The following is a 27,709-nucleotide window of genomic DNA, read 5'->3' on the forward strand; positions in this document are numbered from 1 at the left end:
TTTAAAGAAATGGCATTAGAAATCAAATTTAAAATGGAAACCTATTGGGGTTTTTGCCAATTATTTTTCCCTCATGTTATTTTTTTTCTTTTACTTCTAATTTTTATCTTTTATGAAACCATTACAAATAATTCTGCATATTTCAAAGATTAAACGTTATGATTTCTATTATTTGCTCCAGCTAAAGTTGTATGAGGATATTGATTATAGCCCACATGGACCCATCCATGTGCCTGGAAATGAATGCCACCATTCAGTACAAAGTGAAAACCCAGAAGCCATAAACTAGGCTTCTGAGCAAGAGCAACAGGGAAGCAAAACAGAAAGAACAAAAGTCACTATTACTGTAAGCAAAATAGAACCCTGAAGTCTTCCTGAGAAGTTTATTACCTCAAAATCTCTATTAGCAAACTATCCCAAAATAAATATTTTGTTCTAAGCAAGAACATTGTGCTTGTTACAGAAAGAGCTTCCATAACCATCTCCACCTATTTTGAATAGATTGCACTGGCAATGCTCTATGCCAATTGAAAGGCAGGGTCACAACAACACTGATGTTTACAAGGCAATATTCAGGATTTTATAAAGTAGGTATGTAATAACTCTTCTGTGAAAGTAATTTTTTAGTTTTTACCAGTGGGAGGAGGCAATTGGTGTTTAGGAAAAATGGGTTTAGACCACTTTATTTAAGGAAAAGTTGACCTATACATCCCAGTAAAGTAAAATGACACTCTGGCAAAATAATCAGTCAAAATCAGGCCCTATTTTTGGCTGGAGTTATGGCTCAGCGGTAGAGGGCTAGCCTAGCACGTTCAAGGTCCTGGGTTCAATCCTTAGTACCACACAAAAATAAACAAATAAGATAAAGGTATTGTGTCCAACTACAACTAAAAAATCAATATTAAAAAAAATCAGGCCCTAAGTTATATCACCTGAAAAAAAAAAAAAAAGAAAGACTAACACTTACAAAAGAAATAGATTCAATGTGTGTATTTAAAATGTTTTTAATCAAAAGTTCTGTGTGGTGGACGTGCTTCCTATTTACATGAAGGACATGACACATTTCTAATTGTGCGCCGTAAGTGAAATGTGAATTTGGGTATACATCCAATTTTTAATAACTGTAGGTTCTCATGTATTTGACATTTAATTTTCTGACAATGCAAGAAAAAACATGTACTTTCATACTTAAAAGTACCCAAAATTACCTAGATAAAATTCTCTTCTATTAGGTAGAGTGAAAAAAAAGTTTAGTGAAACTCTTCCAATTCAGCTAGAACAGAAAAATGTAATCTCAAGTTTTCATCCTCAAGAAGGATACCTTTTTATTGATGAGGAAGGAGACATTTGAATTTAAAGTGGCCAAGCATTTTCTGATAACGTAGTGACTCATGTGCACTGTATTAATGCGTGGCTTCCTGGATTGTTCTAACTCTCCCTGCACATTAAAAGTCATACATCATTTGTAAAAATACATGATTCTAGTCGACTAATTTTGAAAACTAACAACCTTTTCTTTCTTAAATTTTCCTATTTTGGAAGCAGGTTTGAACATTTTGACCCTGTCTGCTTGTATGTATAATGATTATGAATCTGTCCTAATGAAGTGTTTGAAAGGTTGGACCATTTAGTTTAAATAACATTTACCATTTTTCTTAATTAAAGTTTTAACATACATGATAGGCAGAAAACTTGGAAACCACATGAAAGTACAAAGAAAAATAATCGTCAAATCACCGGAACTTTTCCTTCATTATCTCTTGGCACCAGTGCTAATTTCAGGGTATTGTCCTTTGACAATTGTTTTGTCTGGACTCTATTTCTCATATTTTTTTCTCAGCAATTCCTTAACTCTTCATTGTTATGATTGCTTTTAATATGCTTGTTTGATCTATCTTATAATAAAATTTTAAGGATGGCTATCTTTGTTTTATTAATTTATTTATTCAACATTCAAATATTTATTAACATCGACTATGTGTACAGCATTGCATGGGAATATATAACAAACAAAGCTCATTTCCTCATGGAACTTACTAATTAGGGAAAAGCCTAAGCAATTTAGTGAGGCACTAAGTGAGACCCCCACTAAATTGCTTAGGCTGGCTTTGAAGTTGTAATCCTCTTGCATCAGCCTTCTGAGCTGCTGGAATTATAGGCATGTGCCATTGCACCTGGTTTAAAATTTGGTTATGCTGCCAGGAGTGGTGGTGCATTTCTGTAATCCCAAGACTTGGGAGGCTGAGGCAAGACAATTGCAAGTTCAAATCCAGCCCGAGCAATTTAGCAAGGCACTTAGCAACTCAGCAAGACCCTGTCTCTAAAGAAGATATAGAAAAGGGCTGGGGATGTGGTTCAGTGGTTAAGCAACCCTGGGTTCAATCCCTGGTACCAAAAATAAAAAAATAAAAAGTAAATAAATAAATAAATAAATAAATAAATAAATAAATTTTGGTGATATTATTTTTTAAAAAATGGCCTTTAACTTAACAAGTGTCTGTTCCACATAGTCTTAATGCACAAATAATTATTTAGAAAGCATGAGAAAAGATAAAATATAGCAGAGCAAGTCAACAGATGAGTTATATCTAGTTCCTGCTTCTAAAAGCTTTCAATATTACATAAAGAAAGATGACTTCATACAGGTGAGCACCTACTCACACATGAGTAAAATGTCTATAGAGCTTCTTCCCACTCTGTCTCTGGCTCATTCTAATTAATCCTTCACATTTCAAATTGAATGTATTTTCTTAGATGAAAATTACTTAACCCTCTTTATCAGCTTTTTTAAAAACAGTTTTTAAAGCATCCTGAATTTTTCCTATATAGCATTCATTATATTTATAACTATAAATATTTAGTGTCTCTCTCCTCACTAGACAATAAGCATAAAAAGCTCAACATACTAGCAAAGTGTCTGGCACAAACTATGAGCTTGAGAAATAGTGACTACATGAAACATCTCAAATCTATAAAAGACTATGGCAGGGAAAAGCACAGAGAAAAATGAAGTGTGATGGGAATGTAATGGAAAGAGAAAGAAGGCTTAGATGGGTGCTCAAAAAAGGATCTATTTGAAGTTTGAAGTGGACCTTAGTAGATATGTATCAGATGAATATGGAGCTTTCTAGGCACCTGCAGAGGGGAGTTACAGAAAGGATGGGCTGGTAGAGGCAGGAATGATTAAGGTCCATAGACCCTTAGACATAACAGACCAGGACTGTGGTACCTTTAGGGGCCCACGAAACATTTGTTAAGCTGAAGGAAAGAATGAATGTAATACTAATAAATATATAATAATGAACCAAATGTGGGTATAAAAATTATAATATTGGTTTTTGGCAGGAAAGGACCCAGTAAGGTAAAAGGATGCAGGGCCATTGAAAGTGATAAGGCAGCCCTGGAGATGCTTGTGTACAGGAGGCAGTATGTTGGCTAGAAACCTAGAAATATGAAAGATGACCTAAGGCTGAAAATGTAGGTTGGCCTCAGGTTAAGGAGAGCTGAAAAGACAGGTGGAGAAGGTTCTTTAAACTTCAACTGGCCTTCAGAGCTTCTTTGTGTCAACTTTTGGCTTTCAGCAGGGCTTTAGGAAGAGAATGCTTGCAGGAAGAAATAAGGCTGGTTAAGTAAAGTGCTCAATTCGAAGTCTTTTGTGTTGGTTTAGATGAGAGTTAAAGAGATTACAGGAAGATAAATGAGAATATTTGAATATTCAATATTTGAATATTTACCTGTGCAGTTTAGATCATATGCAGAAAAGCTTCCTTTTCCTGATTAGAAAGGCCTGAAGTGATATGTATATATTTATATTCTTTGTAATTAATACTTCTGTATTCTCAGGGCATTGAACATAGAGATACTCAAGAAAACAAAAAAGTTCAGGTCTTGGGAATGCATTAAATTTTCTTCTAAACCTCATTGACTGAGCCATTCTAGTCAACAAAGCAAATGACCAAAGCATGAGCATATGACAGTGAGTGCCTTCCAATTGATTGATGGTTTGAATATTCTGCTCAGCAAAACTGAAGCAACCACATACATGTTGATTATAATCCATTTTAAAGTTAACTTTCAATGATTCATATTTTTTTCTGAATTCAGAAATCTCTGTCTATATTCTGTAACTATTTTAAAAGTTATATTTTTTCATCATCAAACATGCATTGATGTATAGCATTAATTCATGTCATGTACAGAAAAAGCTATAATGACATAAAACCACATACTATGCATGGAGCACAGTTGTGTTATATGTAGATTTGTGAGCTTCCTCCCTTAGTGAGTGATTTATGTACCTAAGATTTGTCAATCCTTGTGTGGGAAATGCAGGAAGAGTATGACATGTTGGGTGCAGTGGAGTATCTAACCTAAAGGGAAAGAAAAGTGAAGTTTGCATCAAGTCCTGAAATGCTAGCCTTGTAGGTCAAAGCAAAGCAACATACACATTTTTCAAATTATAGGGATTAGACTTGCATTTTTTAAATTTTGTTAACCTTTTGGAACTTTACCATCCTTATTGATGGCAAGCAATAATCAGGTTTTGTAGCACTGTTCAGCCATTTTCCATATTCCTTAGGAAAAATATTTTAAAAAACAGCATGAAATTTATGAATTCCTGTTGGTGAGAGATTAAATAATTACTGCATAGTTTTGATGGTTAAATTAGCTGCCAACTGTGTTTTAGAGAGTGTCTCTTTGAAGACAGAGAAATAGACTAAGTGAATTTTCTGGAAGCTCCTAAACTCTGGTCCTTTGATCAACTTTAGAAGTATGAAAAACAATACACCTAATACATCTAATACTCTATCAAAGAAACAAATTACAGTGTTGAGATTATACCCTGTAAACCATGAAAAACTCATTGTTCTACACCATTATTTGAAAATTGAAAGATGTCAAAATAAAACCATTTAATTGGTCATTTTTAGAGGCGCCCATCAATTTCATTAACAATATTACTGAAATAAATTCAGGATAGGATTTTCATAATTGAGACTTATTTGGAAAGCAGTTGAATTATTCTCCGACTTTTGTATTGCAACCCTTCTGGGGCTGTATTCAAAACGTTGGTATCAAGGTAGGAAACGGAGTAAGTAAACGTTACTCTTGGGGTTAAAGGTCTGTTCCTTTCAATCAGTTGAAACTGACAGGCGTCCTGCCATCACCTTCTCCAGAGCCAGGCAGACAGTCTCTGGCCTTCAGTGTGAAAACATCTGTTGAATGGATTTATTGACTGGATCTTGTTTTTTCTCTCCCTTTCTCTCTCTTTTTTTTTTTTCTTTTCCCTTCACACCGTTTATTATGTCTCTGACCTGATGAACTTAATTTGTTGACATGTCGCTCTCAGTGTCTCCCTGGATGCTGGTCTCACGTTTCTGTCTACTGTGTTCTTTGCTCTGCAGCAGCCCTTCCTGGAGCCCCCGCACACACGTGCGCTCTCGGCGCGCCAGGCTCAGCTGGCTGTGGTTGGCATGGATGGATTAGAGAAACATCGCCTTCTCTCCAGGACTCATTCTTCCCCTGCTGCCTCCATTTTACCACACCCTGCAACGGACCGCCCCCTCCAGCCTGGCTCTGCAACTGGTAGGAATCCCTAAAGACTCTCCCTAATAGGCAAGCGAAATGCACCCTTCTTGTAGGATTAGCCGATTTAAATGCTCAGAATAACTCCAGCAGCAGAACGCTCCACTTTAACCCAATGCAACCCAAATTTTATGAGGTTACAGTGGCCACAAGACAAACAGCACATCTGATAAATCTTGGGCTTAATATTAATAGCCTCATAAATTGCTATCATTCAAGGGCCTGGAAAATACATCAACAGGTGCATGGGTCCCTTTTGGAAACAAAAATCCCTACAACATTCTTTAGGAGTTTCTTCAGTATCTTTCCTTCTAGGATTTGGCCACTCGGAAATTTATGATACTTGGCTTCCTCATTGGACTCTAAAGAGCGTCGTTTCCTCAGTTTGTCTTCTGGTTGTTTTGTTTGGATGTTTTTGTCTGACTTCCCACACAGGTGACTCACGGGAGTCTATAGTACCAAGGCAATCCGTGCCTGATATGTTAGTACCACTTCCATTTATTATGGTACCTCTGGGTGGGCTTTTTGACCAATCTCTTCCTTTGTCTACGGCTGCCCATAGAGGAAAACAAGCTAGATAATTCTAAGGCCAGAGGAAGGTCAAGTCTGGAAGACATGCACGTGCACACACACACACACACAAAATAATGGTGGTGGTCGTGGGGTACAATCCCTCTGCAAAGGAACTGTGCTGTGAACCTATGGGTGGAAAATTATTCATGTTCTTCTGCTGTACCTCATTATTTGTTCCATGCTCTCAAACTGTGGTTGATCAAATGAAAGATATTATAGCCCTAAGAGTTTCACAACTTGGATGCAGCAAGGAGACCATTCATGCATGTGTACCCCTTCTCCAAAGGCTCTTATGGGTTATCTGATTTTATTTTTTCAGGAGGTTTTTTTTTGTGTTTTTACTTCTGTGATCTCATGCAAGCCTTCATGCTTCTAAAACTTAAAATACATTTTTTGGAAATCATGTTCCTAAGCCTTGATATCATCTTTCAGTTAAAAATCAATGTCTGAAATAGCCAAGTTATTTAACTGTGATAGGCATCTTTAATAAATGTGCATAGGAGCTACTTTGTAGAAGGTGTTATACCCTAAGACAACATTCCATGCTAGGACCTAAAGGCTGAGCATATTTCTTTTGCCAGATTAACCAGTCCATCCAATCCCTCTATTTCCAGAAGCACAGCAAACTTGCCCAGATATCCTGAACACACTGTTACTGCAACCTAGTATTAGTAGAAGCCTTCAAAATCAATCATGCCTATGACTAGCCCTGTATGTCTAGCAAAGAAGATTTTGCTCATAGAGAAATTCCTGTTTTAATATAGCAAGAGCATTATCTTTAAGGATTATATACTTTTCAATTCTTTTTTCCTGAAAGTGTCTTTTATTCAGAGAACACAGAATAACAGCCATCCTGTCGTAGTGCCATTTGTATTGACTAAAATAATTTCTCTATTTGAAAAGTGAGCTTAAATATAAAGTTTCATACTGATGTTAACACCTGTGGTGTTGGCAGTTATTGAAATACTCCAGGTAGGGTTTCTTCCGATGGTTTAGAGGAGTCACCCTTTCCTGACATGATTTGGATTCCTCCAGTATGTACATATTCCTTTGATATCAATGAAGTGAGATCTCTGAGAAATCTGACATGTTTGAGAAAAGAGTTTCTAATTAGAAAGGCTATGTAGGCCTTAGAAGAATTCAGATTCAAGAATGGACCAGAAACATAATAATATAGACATGATAATATATAACATTATATATGTGTATAATACATATGTACACATATATATTTTATATATACATATGTACACATGTACATGAAGACTTTTCTTTATAGTATGTTTGAAACAATATATTTCTGAGCATAAAACTCCTTTCTGTTGACTTTTAATTATTTATTTGTTGTGCATATTTAGAAAAGATCAAAGTGACATTCAAGTGTGTTCTTGGGGAATTTTTTTTTTCAAAAAAAAAGTCATACTATCTCATACACTCAATAGCTATTCCATCTAAGAAGAGCAAGTTATAAAAGTAGGAAATTGACTTAAATCCATTCTGTAAGACCTATATTTTTTTGGTACAACTAAAGCATTGTGTAACACTAATGTTACATAACTTTTAAGGTATGACATTCAAACCTTCACTATCCATGTGGATTTTTAGCAGCCAACCGGAATAGTCACTCAACTTCCTTTTTTGGAAAGAACAAAGCAATGTTCCAGGGTGGATATATTAGTCAGTTGTTGAAAGATGAAGTCCCCAGTCCATTTCCTGAGAGGATTCCCAAACATAGCATAAGATGTAGCCAATACTGGTAGCCCACAGAGAACTGTCATTGTCTGGAGAGAGACTGTTTTAAGAAACCCCAAAAGAACAGGGGTCCTGTAGCTGCAGTAGTGAAAATGAAGAATAAGTGTATTATAGCTAGGTTACCATGATCCTATATGGATTTTATATTCTATTTTATTATGGATAATAATAGTCAATTTTAAAGGTGCTTTTAAAAATTCTAATTAAAGATTATGCATAGTGTTTATTAGAGGTTCTGAAAATTAAGGAAAAGGCACTGTGTTCATTTTCTCTGCTAAATTAATCTCTTCTACTAAATTACTCCTTATAAAGATGAGGTTTGGCCATGGTTTACAAGAGAGGTTCTGAAAGATGATTGTACTCCTTCATACCAAATGGTATCCATCAGAACAATAAATTAATGTTAATAATGTGATGGGGTTTATCTTACACATCAATAGATAATCTAAAGTCTTCTTTCTTTCAAATACCAGGATACTCTACATAATCCATATAAATAAGTTCTTCCCTTATAACATTATCTTTTTAGCCAGAGTCTAATATGAAATATAATCACAGTGCTGAAATGGTTTTAAACCAACACTTGTGAAAGTCATTGCAATAATCTAATCAAATCATTATCATTACCAATAATCTAATTAAATAATTAATTTAAAAATAGATTTAAAAATTGATATTTAGTCAGTGGCACACATGATGGGTAGTTAAATATACTTGAATATTTTTCAGTGTGAGTCAAGGCTAATTCCATCTGATTCTTCAGGTTTTTCATGTTTCACTTTATATGTTACTTCCTTCAGGAAGCTTTATAACAGACTGTATTTTTCCATCAAAAGTTATAATTATTTATCTATTTGGGAGATTAAGTTACAATGGATAGTCTATGAGAAATAACTATTTTTCACTTCTCTCTAACATTAGTACTTGGTTACATTAGAACTTAGATACATTACTAACACATGAAAGGTGCTTATATATATATATATATATATATATATATATATATATATATATATATACATACATACATATATTTGTGTGTGTATATGTATATATATGTGTGTGTGGATATATATACATTTATTGTATAATAAACAAAAGAATCAGCAAAGAAATAAATAATTGAATGAATTGAGATTAAGTATATGTGAATTGTATGGCATTATACAGAAAAATCATTAAAATATTAAGTGATATTTTTGTGTAATATTTACATTTTTGCTAATTACAAAAATTGATACATATTCATAGAAGGCAAATTGGTAAATCTAGAATAATGTACAAGAGAATCATTCTTTATTTTATTACTTTTAGGTAAACAAATTTAAATGTTTGTTCATATTTTCAGTGGTTTTACCTCTTCCTTAGGCTTCTCTTTAAAAAAGATATTTGCATATTTTTGTACATATCTGTATGCATGTATGTATGTGTAAATTTGCATTGTCTTTTATATATATTTATTTGTATGCATGTGTTTGTTGTGTTTGTAAGTATGTATATGTTTAAGATTTTTCAAAGTAATTTCTATTATTACCTATATTAGAATAGAGAGGTTAATTTCTTTTTGTAGGTAATTTATTTTCTTAAATTGCTGTCCTCTAATATCTGTTTGAAATTTCTCAGATTAACTCCAAAATTTGCTCATCTCATTCTCTCTTAAGATGATAAAAACAGCTATCTTGTTTATTTAGGACATTAACTCAACTCGATGACATGTATCATATCAAAACATATTCACATACATAGTGTATTTATAAATATATCATTATGTATTCATCTTCCTTGTGTGCTATATATACATATTTGGGGACATGTCTTTATACCTGAGAATGTCATCTTTTTGTTTTCACACATGTCTGAATATAGACTTACTGGACACATATTTTTGCCTGAAAAGTTTGGAAATGTCCTATGCTCAAGGGTGCTAGCGCTAAAGGGGAGGAGTCTGAGGCCAATCTGATAGGTGTTTCTTTGTGGGCAGCCTCATTTTTCTTTTCTGGAATTGGTGTATTTTCTTTATCCTGTTAACTTAAAAATTACCTTTCTGATGAGTGTTCACTAACAGATGCACATGACTCTCTTACTTATGGGAAGCTTCTTTAGTTATTCCCATTATTCAGTTAGTCTGATTTTTCTCCTAGAGGGCAATCACAGCTTTCTCTTCAGCTATTTTATCCTCTGATTTCCCATTTTCATCTCATTGGGTCCATCTCTTAGAAATTTTTCTTCATGTTCCAAGGGCTTCTTAAATTTGTGTTCAAGAGCACCAGTCTGATTCTCTGAAATGTATAAATTACTGTCTTTGTCTCCTGTATAGATTTTAATTTTTTTCTTCAAAATTTCTTTGTTATCCCTATTTATCATATTTCTCTTTCTTTTTCACTCATTCCATTGTCTTTTTAATTGAGTTAGATCTCTCCCTTTAGCTTTTGGTTCCTAGTTGATTGAGCCAGTATCTTTTGACATTTGAAGATGCCAAAACATTTCCTTTAAAATCATATTGGTTCCTCCTGTAGCTCATGTTCACTGAGCTATGAATGACATTTTCCTTTACAGTTTCTGCAGCATATTATCATAGGTCCTTTTTTTTTTTTCCTGATCACTTATTCTTGAATGTAGAAAAATCTTTCCAGATATTTTGCCTCCAGCAAATGTGTAGTGATTGTGTTTGGCTTCACTTTTTGCCAACTTACGTGCTGGCTGAGGCTCCTTCCTGGCTCTCTAGCTGAGTGGCAACCCTTAATCCAGGTCATAGACTCTTAAGGACCTTTCCTACATGGTTGATTGGAAGGCCTATAGCAGAACTTTCTTCTAGCCATTCCCTTTTCTCCTGATACTCTAATAATGTGAGTTACATGAGAAAACATAAAACAAACAAAATTGTCTTAGGAAATTTCTTACCTAGTAAAAGGCACAAGTTACCAACATTTTAAATAACCATTTTTTGATACTACATTATTTGCTTGCTTGACACACCAAGTTAATTAAATTATGTATTAAATATAATTAAAATTCTACAGTTTGATGCTTTTATTTATGTATTCCAAATCAAAGGTCTTATAGCAAATATTAAATGTAGTAGAATGTAGAGAGTGGGGTGGAAATAGAAAAAATAAGGCAAGATAAGCTTTATGGATAGATGGGAACTATACATAGGAAAAGTAAAATGGCTACTATGAGTATTTGAAGATTGTTAGAAATGATCTTTGTTTCAAAATGCATTCATTCCTTGATATTTGTGGAGGATTGTTTTCAGGAACCTCCAAGAATACCAAAATCCCTAGATGCTCAAGACACTTATATGAAATGGCCTAGTTTTTGCATATAACCTTTACACATTCTCCTGTATACTTTCAATCATCTCTGGATTATTTTTGACACTTGGTACAATGTAATTGCTCTGTAAATTGTTATTTTACTGTTTTTTTTAGAAAAAATACTATAAGAAATAAATGTATGTACATGTCTAGACAGATATAATTTTTTCCGACAATATTTTTGAATCACTGGGTGGATATGAAATTCATGGATAGAGAGCACTGACCGTAGTTCATTCTGTCCATTCTATTAATGGCCTCACCTTCCATCATTTGCAAGTCATTTTGTCATTTAAATATTTTTTGTTTTTAAGAACACTCCTCTTACTCATCCCACATTTTTTCCTTCCTTAGCATACGGAAGTTTTACAAATGCATGTCATATGTTTGTATGTGTCTCACTTTAACTACTAGATTGTAAGTTTAATGGTAATAAATTGAAATTGCCAATACCTTGAACATAGTGAACCATCATTATGTGTTACAATGCCCTGTCATATAACTTTGTTTTGTGCTAGTCCTCCCTCTTCTCACTTAGCTCCAGTAGTGTTTAGTAAATGTCTTTAGAAGGTGTGAAACTTCAGGCAGTTTCTAGAAATGCAAATTAGCTGAATGTTAGTAGCTAGGACACAGAAGAAGGCATCTAAAGATGCTAGACTCCTCCTTATAAACCAGCTCTACTCAATCAGATCTTACTAGACTGCACATAAACCCTATTATAGACATGAATAGATTCCATGAGCTAAAAAATGACTTACCTACATGTAATGATTTAGGAAGGGAAAGACACTATACTCAGTGTTTCAAATACATTAGCTCATTTAATAAAATAACCTAGAGAAAGCTCAAAGCTTATCTAAAATATTCAGAATTTTGAGGAGGGTTTGTTTTGTTTTGTTTGTTTGTTTGGTATGAAACTCACTATTAGGGTTCAAAATACAGGTAAAGATTCACGTGTAAGACAATGTGAGAGGGTTCAGAGTGGAAATGATTAGGTTGTGAGAGCCTTAACTTAATCAGTGAATAGATCCCTGAAGGAGTTAACTGAGTGGTAACTGGAGACAGGAGGAGTGTGGCTAGAGGAGGGGGATCATTAGGGTTATGGTTTGGGGTATATATTTGTATTTGGAAAGTGGAGTTTCTCTCTCTCTCTCTCTCTGCTGCCTAATCATCAGGTGAGCTGCTTCTTTTCACCACACTCTTTCTCACACTCTTCCTTCATCATATTTGGCCTCACTTTGAGGCCCAAGGAATAGAGCCAGCTGCCTAAAACCTCTGAAACCGTGAGCTCACAAATAAACTTTTCCTCCTCTTCAGTTGTTCTGGTCAGATCTTTTAGTTGCAGCAAGGAAAAAGCTGACTAAAAAAAGACTCCTTCATATACTTTTCCAATTCTTAATTTTTAACTTTTGTCCTATTAATCGAGAGAAAGAGTGATCCATTGGCTTGCATTGCCAGTGACAACCAGTGGGGCAGAAAGAGTCAAAGAAAAATAGAACTACATATGAATCCTGAAGAAAAGAGTAGGCTTATTTTTCACCCTATATGTCCCTAGTTTTGAGAGGGAATAAAAAAAAAAAAAGAGGAAAGGAGTAGAGATGAAGGATGAGGTTAAAGTCTCACCTTCCAGTCTACCTGTTAACACCTCATTGATACATCATTAAGATGAGGCAGTGGAGGTTGGGGGATCCAGATTTTATTTATTTCCCCTTAAATTCGAACGTCTTTCCAAAAGCTCCTGGACTTTCTATTATAATCTCCAGATCCCTGGCAATAATTTCTAACTACCACAACTTGTTTTGTAATTTTCTTTTTCTTGGCAGTGAGTTATAAGGAAAATGATGTTAAAAGGGGAAAAATTATGATGGAAGTGAGCTTGGATATGTTAAGAGATGAAGTAGAAATAGTTAAGCAACACAATGATTAAAATTCCTACTATTGAAGAATATATTTTCAAAACAAAACAATACTATACGTTTGGTTTCTGTATTATTAGTATATGATTTATTTTTGTAGTACAAAACTGTAGTTGAAAATATGTTAAACAGGCCCTGTTCTGAAATAGCAACTCATAAATGCTTGATAAATTTGAATTGTGAAGACATGTCTCATGAATGTTGTGTTCTGAATGCCATTCTTCTACCTGCTTTCTTTTCTGCCTATCTTAGAGTATTCCATTTGACCTTATTGCAAAATATTTTTTTATGTTGGGTTTTGTACAAAGGAAAAAATGGACTTCGTGAAAAATACTTTGTAGACATACAAAGCTGAGTAAAATAGATTCCTGGTTGGAAGATAAGGCATGTAAAATAAAAAAGTAGAATATTAAAGAAATAAGCCTGCGTGAACTTCAAGACGCCAAGGAGACCCATTGATTAGATTTACCAAGGAAGGCTAAATCATGGAAATACCTAGCCTAGTTCTTGAATCCATCCATTTATTTGTCTTTCATGCATTCATTACAATGTACTTTTGAGGACCTACTGGATAGACACTGGAAGTTCAAAGATAAACAATACTGTAGCCTGTCCTTTCATATATCTTAACATTTAGTGAAGAAAATGCACAGTTAACAAAATTACATGCAGCAATTACATAAATGTGAGCAATGCTCCGAAGGAGATGGAGGATGCTTTGAGACCAGATAGAGGAGGAGGAGATCCCACTTAGAGTTCTCAGGGAATGCTTTTTTGAGGACATGGTGTTAAAATTTTATACCATGAAGGACGAAGAGGAAGTTAGCCAGTTGGGAGCTATAGTTATAAAGATCAGGAAGGAAGAATTTCTGGCCCAGATGGAATAGCATGTACAAAGGCTGATGGGACTTTGACCTTTTTAAGGAGAGGAAGGGAGCCCTTTGTAGGAGAAACTGAGATCAAAGGAGGGAGGAGTAATGTGATGAAGCTGGAGAGATGGAGAGGAGCCTATGGATGTTGACCTTGAGGAATTTCAGTCTCAGTAAAGTCATTGAAATGTTTAAGCAAAAAATTGCTACTGTCTTATGGTGAATGGCATAGAGTGAAAGTCAGGTAGCCAGTTATGAGGCTGTCTCAGGAGTTCAAATCAGTGATAATAGTTGTTTGGATTGTGTATGGTTTTGGCAGTGGAGATAAGAAGTGAGTGATTCAAGATCTGTCTGGAAGGGAAAACAGACACTCCTTTGGTTCATAGAAGAGGGAATGTCAAGAGGACACAAAGGTTTCTGGCATACTCATTGATGGATCTTAGTGTCCTTTGTTAAAATAAGGAACACTGTGTGTGGTTTAAGATCATGAATTCAAAATTGAAGACATTCTTACTTTATGAAATCTATGAGACATCAAATGGAAGCTTTGGGTGGGCAATTGAATAGGTAAGTTTATAGTATATTACTCAGAAGAGAGGTCAGGGCTAAGGATGAAAACATACAAGTCAGGAGCAGGCATAAAGATGGGTTCTGAAGCCATTGACTCTTAAGAATGGATATTATTTGAACCAGCAAAATGATATTTTTTCTTATACATAATTTTTACCACATGGTTTCAAATTGCATATGTTATATTTTTCTGTAGGATTTTGGTATACTCAGGGGCAAATACTTTTCCCCTCTGAGAAACATTCCTTTAACACAGTAATGTAAGTAAGTCAAATTTCGGTACTTATCTGTTCCTGAATAGATCTTTTTTTTTTTTTTTGCTCTTTAATTTCTTATCATGGATACTTCCGTCCCTGTACCCCATAATGTAGTTTGATGGTCAAATATTAGAACAGATTTGTTAAATAATCTTATGTTAGTCAATTTTGTAAGTAACATGTTCTCCCCTTCCTCAAGGGAAATGGTTATGGGTGGAAATCCTAAAATGAACCAGAGTTGTAATTATCATCTAATCTGTTCCTTTAAAAAGTCCTTTTTTATATACTCTTGATAATTGATTTCACCAAATTTTTCAAACATGAAATATACTACCTTCTAATAGATTTTATTCATTAAGTAACTGAACTCTGTACTAAAGGAATTACAGCAATCATTTATATTTTAAAAGAACTACTTCCAATGTCTCACAATATATGGGACTTATATATCTCATAGATTTACAATAGTCATATATTTTATAAAATGCTACAAATTTTTAGGAAAACATAAGTAAAGAAGAAACTGAGTACCCATCTTTGATGACATTTCTAAACAAAATGGAAAAGAGTTAGAAAATTGTTCAGTTTATTACAAAGATGTTCCCTGATCCAAAGGAAAAGTGGAATTTACTCATTAAATAAATTCAGGATTTAGAAACCAGCTCATTTTGTGGCGTGAATGATAAAATGAAAACTTCTACTAAATTGAATTATCTGCCCCCAGTTAACAATGATTTTACATACTGGTAAAACTATGGCATTCTTTTTTTTAATCTGAAGTTTCCTAAAATGTCACCATCTTTATCACTTTACAGATTTACTAAACTAAGGTCTGAGTACTAGTTAATCTACTAATGGAGATTTTTGCAGACATATGCAGATACACAGATTAAATCCTCCTATGGGGTCTTAAGGATATAGATGTTTTTTCTTTGTAAATTTCATTTTAAAAAGAATAACTTTTTGGAGTGATCACGTTATTGTCCAGTGTGTATCCACTACCTTGTTCCATTACATGTATGTTTTCTTTGTCTTGAAGGAATTGCCTATGACCCTCTGATGCTGAAACACCAGTGCGTTTGTGGCAGTTCCACCACCCACCCTGAGCATGCTGGACGAATACAGAGCATCTGGTCACGGCTGCAAGAAACTGGGCTGCTAAATAAATGTGAGGTAATCCTGAATTGGCCACACTTTTTTACTTACTTAAATAAATCATGTAAAGAGGCCAGCATTCATTTGGGTAGTAGTAAAAAAATGTTAACCATGTAGAGCAAACATTGTGATTGATGATCAGTCATAAACAAATAGCATAGAACTCACCATCTGACTCTGAGCTGGGCACACAGTAGGTAATCAAGGTTGATGTATTAAGCAGCTGCCTGATATGTGTGTTCTGTTGCAGCATACATACACATGATAGCATTCTTGTTTGCAAATGGACATCATTTATTGAGTTAGTCTTCTGAGAAACTGCTTGCAGTGTTAAATGTTAAGTAATTGGTATTTTTTTTTTATTAGAAACTGCCCTTTGAACTCAAATATATGCCAATTTTGCCTCATGGAAATGAATAAAATTCAAAGAATAACAGTTTTAGCACCAAGAAAAGATACTCCTTTTTAATGAAGTAGCTAATAAGTTTGTAATTTTATGGTAGGGCTTTTAATATTTTCATTTTACCATATTTTAGACTCATTTTTGTAAATTTCTGATGACAGTTTCATTTTCATTTAGAAAAAAAATTATTTCTTTAGGCTTTCAAAGATTAAACAAAAGTGAAAGCAATTCATAATGACTCCCATTGTCAAATTTGCAAAATATATAATAATCATGGGCTATTTGATTAATTGATAAAAATTTCCATTGTTCCCTAAAATTCAGTAACTTTTTGCATTTACATATGAACAATTCTTTAAAAAAATACGTTCCATGTATTTTCTCACTTCATTTTATCATTGATTGTTTTAAAAAATTTTTATTAAATATGTATTATATTATAGATGTGTTTCAGCCACTGAAATTGCAAATTTCACAAGACAGATAATATTCCTGATCTCACAAGCTGCCATTTTATGATGTTTCTATTTGGTTCTGTTGACCTACCAATGAAGGAAATTCAACATAGTTTTTACTTGCCTAGGGGAAAAATACAGGGATAATATTTTGACTATAATTGTGGTATGAGAAAACTGATATGAGACCAAATGAAATTCATTATACTTCAATAAAATTAAAATTGATTTTTGTTAGTACTTTTCAGATTATATGCAAACTACTTGTGACTGTTTGCATAGTGTATCAATTCTAAGGTCAGACATTTAAAAGTGCGATTATAAATTGATATTAACCCATAGACTATCTTTGAAAACTTTCTGTAGTGTATTATTTTTTGGCAACTGAAAATGCATTCAACATAATTCCTATGCAAATGTAGTTTAAAAAGAACCTGGAAAATGTTTTGGTTGAAATATAAATGCCAAAGAAGAGAAAATGATCCTAAAGGTCAAGTGCACTTGCCTATACTTGCTAATGTGAATCACATCTGTCTGGTCCTTCCCTGCAAACTAGTGAAAATATTGACTTTTGAAGATGCAAAGCATTTATGCAATTTGCTCGTTACTAAGGAAAAATTTCCTTATAGACTTTGTCTTTAAAAGGTGATATAGGAGAATAATATATTTCATTTTACAAGGATATTAATTATCTTTGCATCAAATTATTGATAATGTCCTGTAGGTCAATCAGGAGTTGAGATTGTGAATAAATACAACAGAACACTGGTCTCACAAATTTTATTATATGTTTATAGTGGAAATATCAAACATTTTTTGTATTTAAAGCTCTGCTTCTGATTAAATGTATCCTTTACCTAAAAATCCCAAAGTGAAAGAAAATGAGCTACATATATTTCTCTGGTTCTTTCCTGAGTAAAGTCCTATTCATCCTTTGCCAGTGGCATCCATATTATATGGCAGAAAGCTTTCATGCTCTTTGGATAATTTTAGAGTTAACTTTAAGAATTTCATATTTTTGAGAGTGCAGCTTGGAGGCCAAACCATTCTCTTTTCCACAAACCCCATATGGAATACACAAAATGGGCAGCCAAGGAGACTTGTTTGTCTGATCTTAATGGAGAAATTACAGACTGATCTTAACACACAAAACTCATTTATTCTTGTGACCTTTCTTGTCGCACCTTTGTGACTGCTGTGGATATTTTCCTGCTTGGCAAATTTTTTTTTTCTGCTCTTGCCAGCTGAGACATTGCCACTTGCATTTTTCCACATTCAATTCTTTGTTATATATGGCAGCATTTGGCCTTTTCCCAACCTCTCCAAATTGGCAGTGGCTCTAGCGGAATTTTGAAAAGCTATAACCTGAAGTACTGTTTATGAATGGAGCAGAGTGCAGAATTATGTGGAATGTAGTATAGTTCACACTGATCTGAAAATATAAAAATGTTTGTCATCATCCCTTTCTAGTCAGCCATTTTCATGAATTCCTCCTACATCACTTTATTTTATTCCTATATTATTTCAAACCATGCAATTCTATTATATCTCACTGGCTTATGTGTTGTCAACCACAGGATGAAATGTCGGAAGGACTTGAGTTGTTGAGAATGGGTTAGGTAAGCCCCAACCCAGTCAGAAAACAGGAGTCTTCCTGGTAACAATCACAGAATTAAAAATAATTCACTTGGGAACCAGGATCAGCGGAGTAGCTCTTAAAGAAGACCATGAACAAGTGTCTTATCAAAAACTTCAAAAGCATGCAAACAGAAACCGTTTTCAGACATAGTTCGATGGCAACTTCCCAAATGTTTAGTTTCTTAAGTGAAGAAATTGTTTCCCACATTTTATGTTACCAAATTCCTGTGCAATTGCAGGAATGGTTGCACATGTGAATTTATTTGCTCTTTGACTTTATGATATGGTAACCAAAGTAAAAAGTAAACAAATAAAAACATGTAATGGAATTTCTAAAAGCCCTAACAAACAATTCACTTTAAGACACCTAGGTGTTTAATGTCCCTCTGTCTGTGAATGATTTTAGGAGGATTCAAAATGGAACTTTAGAAATAATTAACTAAATAGATTTTCTCCTTTTCTGGAGACTTTTAGTTCCATGTAAGATAAAACATAGAACCAAAAGGGAAAGAAGGTTTCCATGACTTAATTTCTTTTTCTTCCTGTTTTTACCAGAAGAGAAGAGAAGAAAATGAAAAGGAACACAGATTATTCCAAAGCAGTTTAGTTCCACTCAGAAAGAGTAGAATCTACACCATCATTCAGGAATGCCCAGCCCAGGCCTTTACTAAACACATTTGGAATAATTGATACACATTTTTATGGTTTTCTCTTAAAATATGTTATTTAATAAATAAATTCTACATACAAATTTATTAATATGTTATTAAATCCTCTTCTAAGAATGTTAAACTTTTTATCTCATGCTGAATTATTTGGAGAATTTTAATATTTTGAAAAAAAACTGAGAAAGTTACTAACAAGTATTTTAGCAATTTATCACACTTCATAAGAATCAGAATTGTTAAAGAATTGGGGGGAAAACCCACCATAAAAGGCAAGTGATCTTATGGAGTGAGACTTCTCTGTGTGGGACTAAAGCTAGTTGATAGGGGGAAAAGGCTCCCCTGAAAGCCTTCCTGGTTAGTGTTTCTGAACCAAAGGAAACCAAGCCAATGACAGTTATCTGCTCCCTGCAGTTAATGTATTTACTCCAAGAGAGAAAGTGGGGTTGCAGCTCTGGTGAGAGTCCTATTTAGCAAGCACCCCAAAGACCCAAATAAAGACAGAATGGAGACCGTTCCTACTAAACTGCCTGGGAGGAGCTATGAGGATGTTGAACTCTAGTTCACTTGCCCAGTTTGTCTAACTAGTATGAACAAGAGAAGGTGCAATCTTGCTGGCTGGTTCTCCAGGGATTAGAGTACCAAGACTAGGGCATCGCTCTCCTAAGTGGTCTGGACAATGTTCTCTCTTGATGGTGGGAAATAAGAACTTAACTCAATAGTTTCATAATAGAGAGAACTTATTAGATTCCACAGAAAAAGATATAATCAAATAGGAATGCATCCAAGCTGGATCAGCACATTGTTTCCCGATATCCAGATAGTTATCTGCCGTTTTTGGACATGATTTGCCCTGCACATCTATGTGACCACCCATGGTTAGAAATCAACTTGTGCTTTCAGAGAAGAAAATCTCAAATAGCATCTATTAGAATCCTCTCTGGGGATGTTCAGACACAGATGGCTGAGCTCTAGCCCTAGAGCTTCTGATTCAGTAGGTCTGAATGGAGGTCTAAGTATTTGTTTCTCCAACGTGGTTAGTTGATCCTGATATTGCTGATGTAGTTACCACATCTTGACAACAGCAGAATATTTGTTCAATGATATTGATATGAATTTGAGGTTTCCTGGTACCTCTGTAAGGAGCAGGAGATATAATATAGAGGAAGAAAGATATATTCACTATCTTCAAGGAGGTTAACATTTAGTGAACTCACCTGACTTTGGTCAAATGATCATACAAAGAAATATATAATTACAAATTTGCAAAGGGTTTGAGCCAATATGTTTATGTTGCTGTGATTCTGAAGATTCTTATTGATTTGGCTTAGAAAAGAAATAAAAAGAGAAAGACGGTGGCCAGCTGCCTTCTTTGTCTTGAAAGCTTCAGAGGGGTTCTGTGAACAAGAGAGAGGAGGTGATGTTTTAGATCAGTGTGAAGGAGAAAGTGTCTCTTATGTCGAATAACTTGCCATGCTTCTGTCAATATGTGGTTTCCTTCATTTACTAGGGTTACTATTGTCTATTTCTCTGGGAAAAAGATAAGAAGTCCCAATTCTGCTGGCACATAGAGAAAAGTCAACTTTCCTCATCCAATGGCGCGGTCAATTGTCCACTAATGAAATGAAAATAAAATGATAGAAAAGAGGGCAAATTGAAAACATTAAAAGGGCTCCTTCATTTCAAAAGGCTAGACTGACCCCCAAATCAAACTTTTGTATTATATCAACTCATTTAGCAATGTGGTAAATTAATCAAAATGGATTCCTTCCAAGGTAATTATTCAACAATAGATTTAACTTTAGCCCGACCATTAATTATCTGTGTACTTTAGTAAAATCATTTAACCTTGTTGATCTTCCATTTTCTCATGCTATAGATGGGCATATTATGCAGAATTCCTCTAGGATTTCTTCCAGATATAATATTGTATGAAATTAGAATGGCTAAGGAGCTCACTTTAGACATAACACTCTCTCTTCTTAACAGCAGACTAAATTTTTAGCATGTTTTGGTAAACACTTTGCTCTTAGTTTGTAAGCTATAGTGTAAATTGGCTTTGCTGAGTAGTGCTGATTAGCAGCCAGAGAAAACTTTAGTCCTTATTATATTAGATTACAGTGGTTACATGGGTTAACTTCTTTTGGCATGACGTGGCACTGTTTTAAAAAAGTTGAGCGGTTAGTAGTCCTTCATGCCAATACCATTTAATTTTTTCCCCTATTGAATCATTCATACTTAGTTTAGTGATTCTGTTGGGAACACAAAGCAAAACCAGCAGCTTTCTGGTCACCGTGAGAAATGGATCTGGGGCAGGGGGCAGGGGGTAATTTGGTATCCTGTTGAGAAAACAAGCTCTTCGATTAGGTAGCTGGGTTTCTAAAGTGCCTGTGCTCCTGGAGAAAGGAATGTGCTCCTCTGAGCTAAAAAAAAAAAAAAAAAAAATAGAGATTGACCCATCATCTGTTAGAAATGCACTTGCAGTTGTTTTTCCAGAAGTGCTCATGTCTCCCAGCCCCACCAAACCACCCACAGACATTTGCTTGCTTTCACATTTGTTTTGAGAATAATAACATTTTATAATGCTTTTGTTGGATTACACATTATGTGGAATTTGCATTGCCTCTTTGTGACTAATATTGAATAACTTTGTTTCGCTTAATTCATAAGTAAAAGCCATAAGCAACATACTGTGCTGAACTGTTTAACTCTTTTATTCAAGTGCCAACACAAAGTAATTACAAAACAATTCTGGGACATGAAACCAAGCTACTGTTGCCCCTTCTGGGATTTCTCAGCAGTTCCAATGAGCAAAGTGGAGAGAAACTTTAGTATAAAATCTTAAGAAGTCCAGCAGCTCAAGGATAAGGTCTTCAGCACACTTGCCAGCACACACAAGTGACTTAAAATACCCTTTTTAAATCCAAATAAGGAGATGTATTACTTTTGGAATGTACAGGTTTTCTGACATCAAGATTGTGAAGCTCTGCATACTGCAAGTTAATGCAAATTCAATTAAACATTTGTTTTATAGAGTAGTCTAACTAGATGGCAGCACATAACAGCTTACTGTTCTGTTTAGTTTGTAAAAAAAAAATTTTTTTAAATATGTTTGTGTGTTAGAATCTAACCACAAAGCAGTAAGAAAGTCAAACAGGGAGTCCTGTGAATTGTCTCTAAAGGATAGGGCAGTTGCGGGGTGCGGAGGTGGAAGTAGTGCAGAAGATCTAGATATCATGAGTAAACCAGGATGCATTATGTCATTTTCTGAGAGATATTTATATATCACAGTAAGGTGGGCCCAGGCAGATACATACATCAAAAGTCAATGCACAGTTTATAATCAAAATTGAGACAACATGGAAGTTTTAAAAATTCTGCTTGTAGAATACAATCAATAAAAGGAACAATGAGAGATTTTCTTTCTGAATCATTTGGAAAATAATACAGGGATTTTTAGATAGCAGCTTAAGATTTATTAATAAAAATGAATGTTAGATATTTTTAAGTCATTTGAACATTGCAGTATTCAAGTATAAATATTTATTAAGAAATTTTGTTGCATACATGAGTGATATTTGAAAAAGCAATGCTTTAGACTAAATCATTAAAATATTTGTAATTAAAAATTATAAGGTATAAGATTTGGTTTTATTAAAAATTATGAAAATGGAGCAATGAAACTAAGGCATAATTTCTTTTTGTTGTATGAACATAATTATTTGAAATAGATGAAATAAATTTAAAAAACATACATAACATATGCTTATGACCACCCCAGACCTTTATTGTTGAATAAGATTTTCTGGCTTTCTGAAGTGCTTTAGAAATTGCTATGTGCTCTGAAATATTTGAAAATAAATATTAATGACTGAATCAATAAAATTAAGACAAGTAAAGATACTTGCTAATTTTGAAGACAAGAATTTTGTTTTTTACTCCTTGATGTTAAAAACAAAAAATATTTCATAGTCCCAAATATTGGTCCATAGTGACAATATCTTGAATTAATTTATGAGTAGGAAGCATAGTCTGCTCCTTCCAACATGTGGTTCTTTTTTTTTTAAAGCAAGATTTTTTTTAAGAGAGAGGAGAGAGAGAGAGAATTTTTTTTAATATTTATTTTTTAGTTATTGGCGGACATAACATCTTTGTATGTGGTGCTGAGGATCGAACCCGGGCCGCACGCATGGCAGGCGAGCACGCTACCGCTTGAGCCACATCCCCAGCCCCCCAACATGTGGTTCTTGACCCAGGATTCTACCCATTAGAATCCACTCAGTGGCTTTAAGTATCCAGTGTGCAGACTGTGTCCACGCAAAGTGAATCTAAAGCTCCAATCGTACCTCTTAAACATCCGCAGCTGGTTTCAAGAACCTCTGCAACACAAACTCAACTTCTTTCATAAACTTAACAGGTAGAGACAAATAGGCAGATGGATCAAATATTTGGAGATGAGAGAGTTCAAGCATTTACTTGAAACACACAGGTAGCTTTAAGTCAGAAGTACAGGCTAGGAGTGTAATTCACTGTGAGAGCACTTGCCTAGGGTGTGCAAGGCCCTGGGTTCAATCCCCAGCATCAGGAAACAAAACATACAAACAAAGCCAGACATTCTGTACCCTAAAGAATTTAGAAATTGGGGAAAGTGTTTATTATTTTGAGGTTGTCAAATAGTAGTATAAGCTTTGAAAAATCCTCTCATTTTTCAACAGTGATTAAACTTTTAAGAAATGGGCTTCAAGGAAGAGGTGGACTGCTTTTGAAAATCTTCATGGGCCTATTTTCTGGCCTCCACCACAGTAATAGATCACTATAATTGTATTTGCTTGCCTCAGGCAAATTCATCAATCAAAGTAAAGCATATTTTCTTGAATTTTTTACCGAGTATAAAGTTATTTTGCCACATAGAATCTTATCAGTTAGGGCTAAAATGAAGCTTTGAAAAAACTTAGGCAAACTTCCTTATGCTTATAGATGAAGAAACTAAGGCCTGTAGAGATGTTTCACAGCTGGCTGTAGGCACAGGGAAAACATTCAAGAAGCAGGATAAGAATTCTGGCTCTCAGCCTGCAGTCTACTTTTCTTCCATGTACCCTACAGAAGGGAGAAGTCTGGTAGGCTGCCTGCCTGTTCTATTACTGCCTGCCTCCCTTTACTCTACTTTATGAGAAAAAATTCTGATAACAGGTTACTATATGATGAGGGCTATGAGGAAAGATTGTACAGCTCTGTGTTAGGGGGTGGCTATTAGAAAAAAACAACGACTTATAAAATATTCAAAGAAACAATTGATTGTTATCATTTGAAAATTCTAGGAGATATGCTTGGACATGAACAATGAGACCACATTTTTGTGTTTGTTTTAAGAGAAAAAAATATATCAAGAATAATTAATGAACCACGAATTGACTCTTTAAGTATTAAATATGGTATTCAAAAACTGAATCTAACTTTGACATAACTCATTTATGTTTTTTAATTGAATATTGGCAGCACTGTAGATTTTTGGAGGAAAAAATAAAAATCTTCCTTTACTTAGAGACAATGGATGAAATGTTTTCGGAAAATGAGGTATTTCAGTAGACATTTTTGCCTAATATGTCACTACTTTGAAAATGATTAAAGAAAATGGAGTCTCCTCCAGTGGAGGCAGGTACTTTGACTTGTCAAATTTAAGTTGGACATTTTCTCTTAGTTTGGAACTGCCACAAAATGAGCCCTTTCATGTCCTCAATAATACCCAACCAATGCAATCCATCTGTTCTGCTAAATTATTTCTAGTTCCCTAACCAAAGGCACTGCTTTTTCATGCATTTTATCATGATTTTATGCCCTTTATTATATTTTACAAAAGGTTCTGATTCCTCCAGGGCCAATGAGAACTGATTAGGACACTGGCCTCACTCCAGGCTTTGAACACAAGCAGGGAAGGAATAGAACTGTTTCCTTTTTCTCTGCTCCTTGGCAGAAAAAAATATGAATCTATACCGTGTGTGTGCTCTGTGTGTGGGTGGGTGTGGGTAGGCTGCGTTTTATCCTGTCACAGTATGACTTTGTAGATCATGTTCAGAACATTCCTTCTATAATCAGTTTGCATTAACAGGCTTTATTTCAGAAAGACTATTTCTTTAGGAAAGAACCATAGTGCATTGTGAGACTCAATGATATGGTGATTTCAAATGACTTCTTTAGTCAAACTTCCAACCTGAATAGAGGCTGTCTGGGGGTCTGTATTGAATATGATCATATTCCTAAGCACAGAGTAGGCTGAGTCCTGGCTACTTTTCCACTCCCAGGAAAGACCCGGATTGAATGTAAGTCACAGAATAATAATGTCAGAATGAAAGCAGTCCTAAATCACAGCATTTCTTTAAGCTGAAAGAAGAGCTGAAAGCTTCTGTTCCTAGGCCTATTAAAGAATTCAAGACCTATCTTTGGATTTCATGTGAGAACTCTCCAGATAAACTCCATCCCTTATATGCATCGAGTGTTCCAATATGCTCAAAAGCCTTTTTAGTCAGAGCATCATAGATGACTTCACATAGACATCCTGCAGACTGATTTTTCTCTGAGAACGGAAACCAGCATCTCCTTAAATTAAGATTATCAGAGCACTTTATCCTATTTTGTTAGTCATTATGCTATTGACCTTTGACTCTAGAGAGCATCTTAAGAGAGAAATGGAGGAATACAGGGTACACAGGAAGTAGAACATTCGGGAAGAGACAAAATGAGAATATCTATATTAAGCCTGAGCAAATGAAATTCTAAATTAAAAAATGGGACTGTTGGAGATCTCGATAGGAGAAGAGAGCTGAATGTGACAAATTTAAGGCATCTGATAAAAGGGAGGCAAAATGGAACTACTCCAGGAGACCCCGTGTGTTAAGAACTAAAGCAAGCGGTTGCTATTTCAGGATTCTTGGCTTAGTCATCCAAGTTCCCATAGTAGTGTTTCTGCAAGATACAAATCTAGAATGTGCTTTCTCCAGATCCTTTCTATAGGTAGAGATTGTTTTCAGGCTGAATTGGTTTTCCTTGCTTTGGGGGGAAACAGGCACTGTGTTTATGGGGTTTGTTCCCTAGCAGCTAGAGAAGCAGAAGGTGATTGTCAAGAATGATTACATCCTTATTTTGATTGCAGTAATTTCTAAGAACTATTTATTATAATAACACAATCTGCCAGTGTAATGTACTTTCAGAGAGTCAAAGGAAATGGAAGGAGAAGCGGGAAAAAGAATCAAAGGGATAATGTATGAGCAGTTTTACATTTTAATAGTGAGGTAAGAACTAGAGTATAAATCAGAAGCAAAACTCTTGAATAAGTAAATGCTAGGTAACTTATCCAGATGCTGTGTCCATACTGCCAGTTGATTGCTACTACACTGGGAGATGAAAGATTCGGCAGGCATCCTCATGATTTGCTAGCACTTGAGCTATCGTCATCTACGGTGAATCTTATTAGCAGATTATTGTTCAAATGTGTGGTTGAACATTTAGTTGGAATGCTACTGGGATTGTAGGAGAATAAGAAATGAACTTGGGACATGCATTGAGTGTACAGTGTATAATATATATGACTAGTGTATGAAAACATAATAATGGTGATATTTAATGTTAGAGCCAAAAAATTCAACTGGGAACTGAAAAAAAATCTTAATAGAAAAGGAGAGAGGGAAAAAAAAATGATGAAGTTTTATGACATTCCAGTAGTCAAACATGGCTCCAATTCTTAGTTTTAGAATTGACATTATTTAGGATTTTGATGTTTCACAGTATCAGCTTTTATTATATCTGTGGCTATGGATTTCATAGACCCATAGAAGTGAAAGCTTGGAAGCTCTGTTATTTCATGGTATTCATTATTATGCCAGACTAGGACTGATTGTCACAGTCTGTTTTTCAGCACTCTGTTCATTCCAATTTTAGATGACTCAAACCATGGAGTTACTACCATTTATCTTGGGGGATTTTCCATCTTCTGAAATCTTGAAGTTAAAATATTTCCCTTTAATATTGATTCTCGCTTTTCTCTTGCTCATTTTATCTCTTTACCTGTCATTCTACTTCTTTGGTTTTTGTTTGTCTTCCATATACCTTTGCATATTTCATGTTTACCGGCAAATTACCCTGTTCAATACAATTGTTTATTGATCAGAACAAGGCAGACCTGAATGCCATCATTAAATTTGCCTTCTTCTTCAGTATTGGGATTGTTTTCTTAACTACCTGGAAATGATTTCTCAAAAGCATATTTCATTTTTCTAGAAATGTAAATTGGGTTACACAATGCTGAATGATAGTGTCGAGAACAGGGAACTTCAGTGTAATGGCAAAGAAAATTCCACAGGTATTTGTTGGTTTGGCACATAAAGGAAATCTTGAGATTCTGCTTTAAATCATGCTCCTCTGTTACCCCTGTAGTTCCCACCATTCCTCCCTCACTGTGACCTGATCATTTATTTTCAGTGACAAGCAAACTCTGCCTCCTGTCCAATAAACCCTGAGGAAGTGTCATTACCTAGAGATTTTCCCAGCCTGACCCCTAGT

At 34.7% G+C, this 27,709-nt stretch overlaps 1 protein-coding gene across 19 annotated transcripts in view; it reads left to right on the forward strand.

The window, feature by feature from the left end:
* Positions 1-27,709, forward strand: part of Hdac9 (histone deacetylase 9) — an 863,294-nt gene that overhangs the window by 596,568 nt on the left and 239,017 nt on the right. For all 19 annotated transcript variants that reach the window (XM_048799672.1, XM_048799670.1, XM_048799674.1 and 16 more), the window contains 2 exons: positions 5,406-5,586; positions 15,880-16,013. In XM_048799672.1, the coding sequence (XP_048655629.1) occupies positions 5,406-5,586; positions 15,880-16,013 (315 nt within the window). The remainder of the gene's footprint in view (positions 1-5,405; positions 5,587-15,879; positions 16,014-27,709) is intronic.

The sequence above is a fragment of the Marmota marmota genome, unplaced genomic scaffold, assembly GCF_001458135.2.
Source record: "Marmota marmota marmota unplaced genomic scaffold, marMar, whole genome shotgun sequence".
Lineage (NCBI taxonomy): Eukaryota > Metazoa > Chordata > Mammalia > Rodentia > Sciuridae > Marmota > Marmota marmota.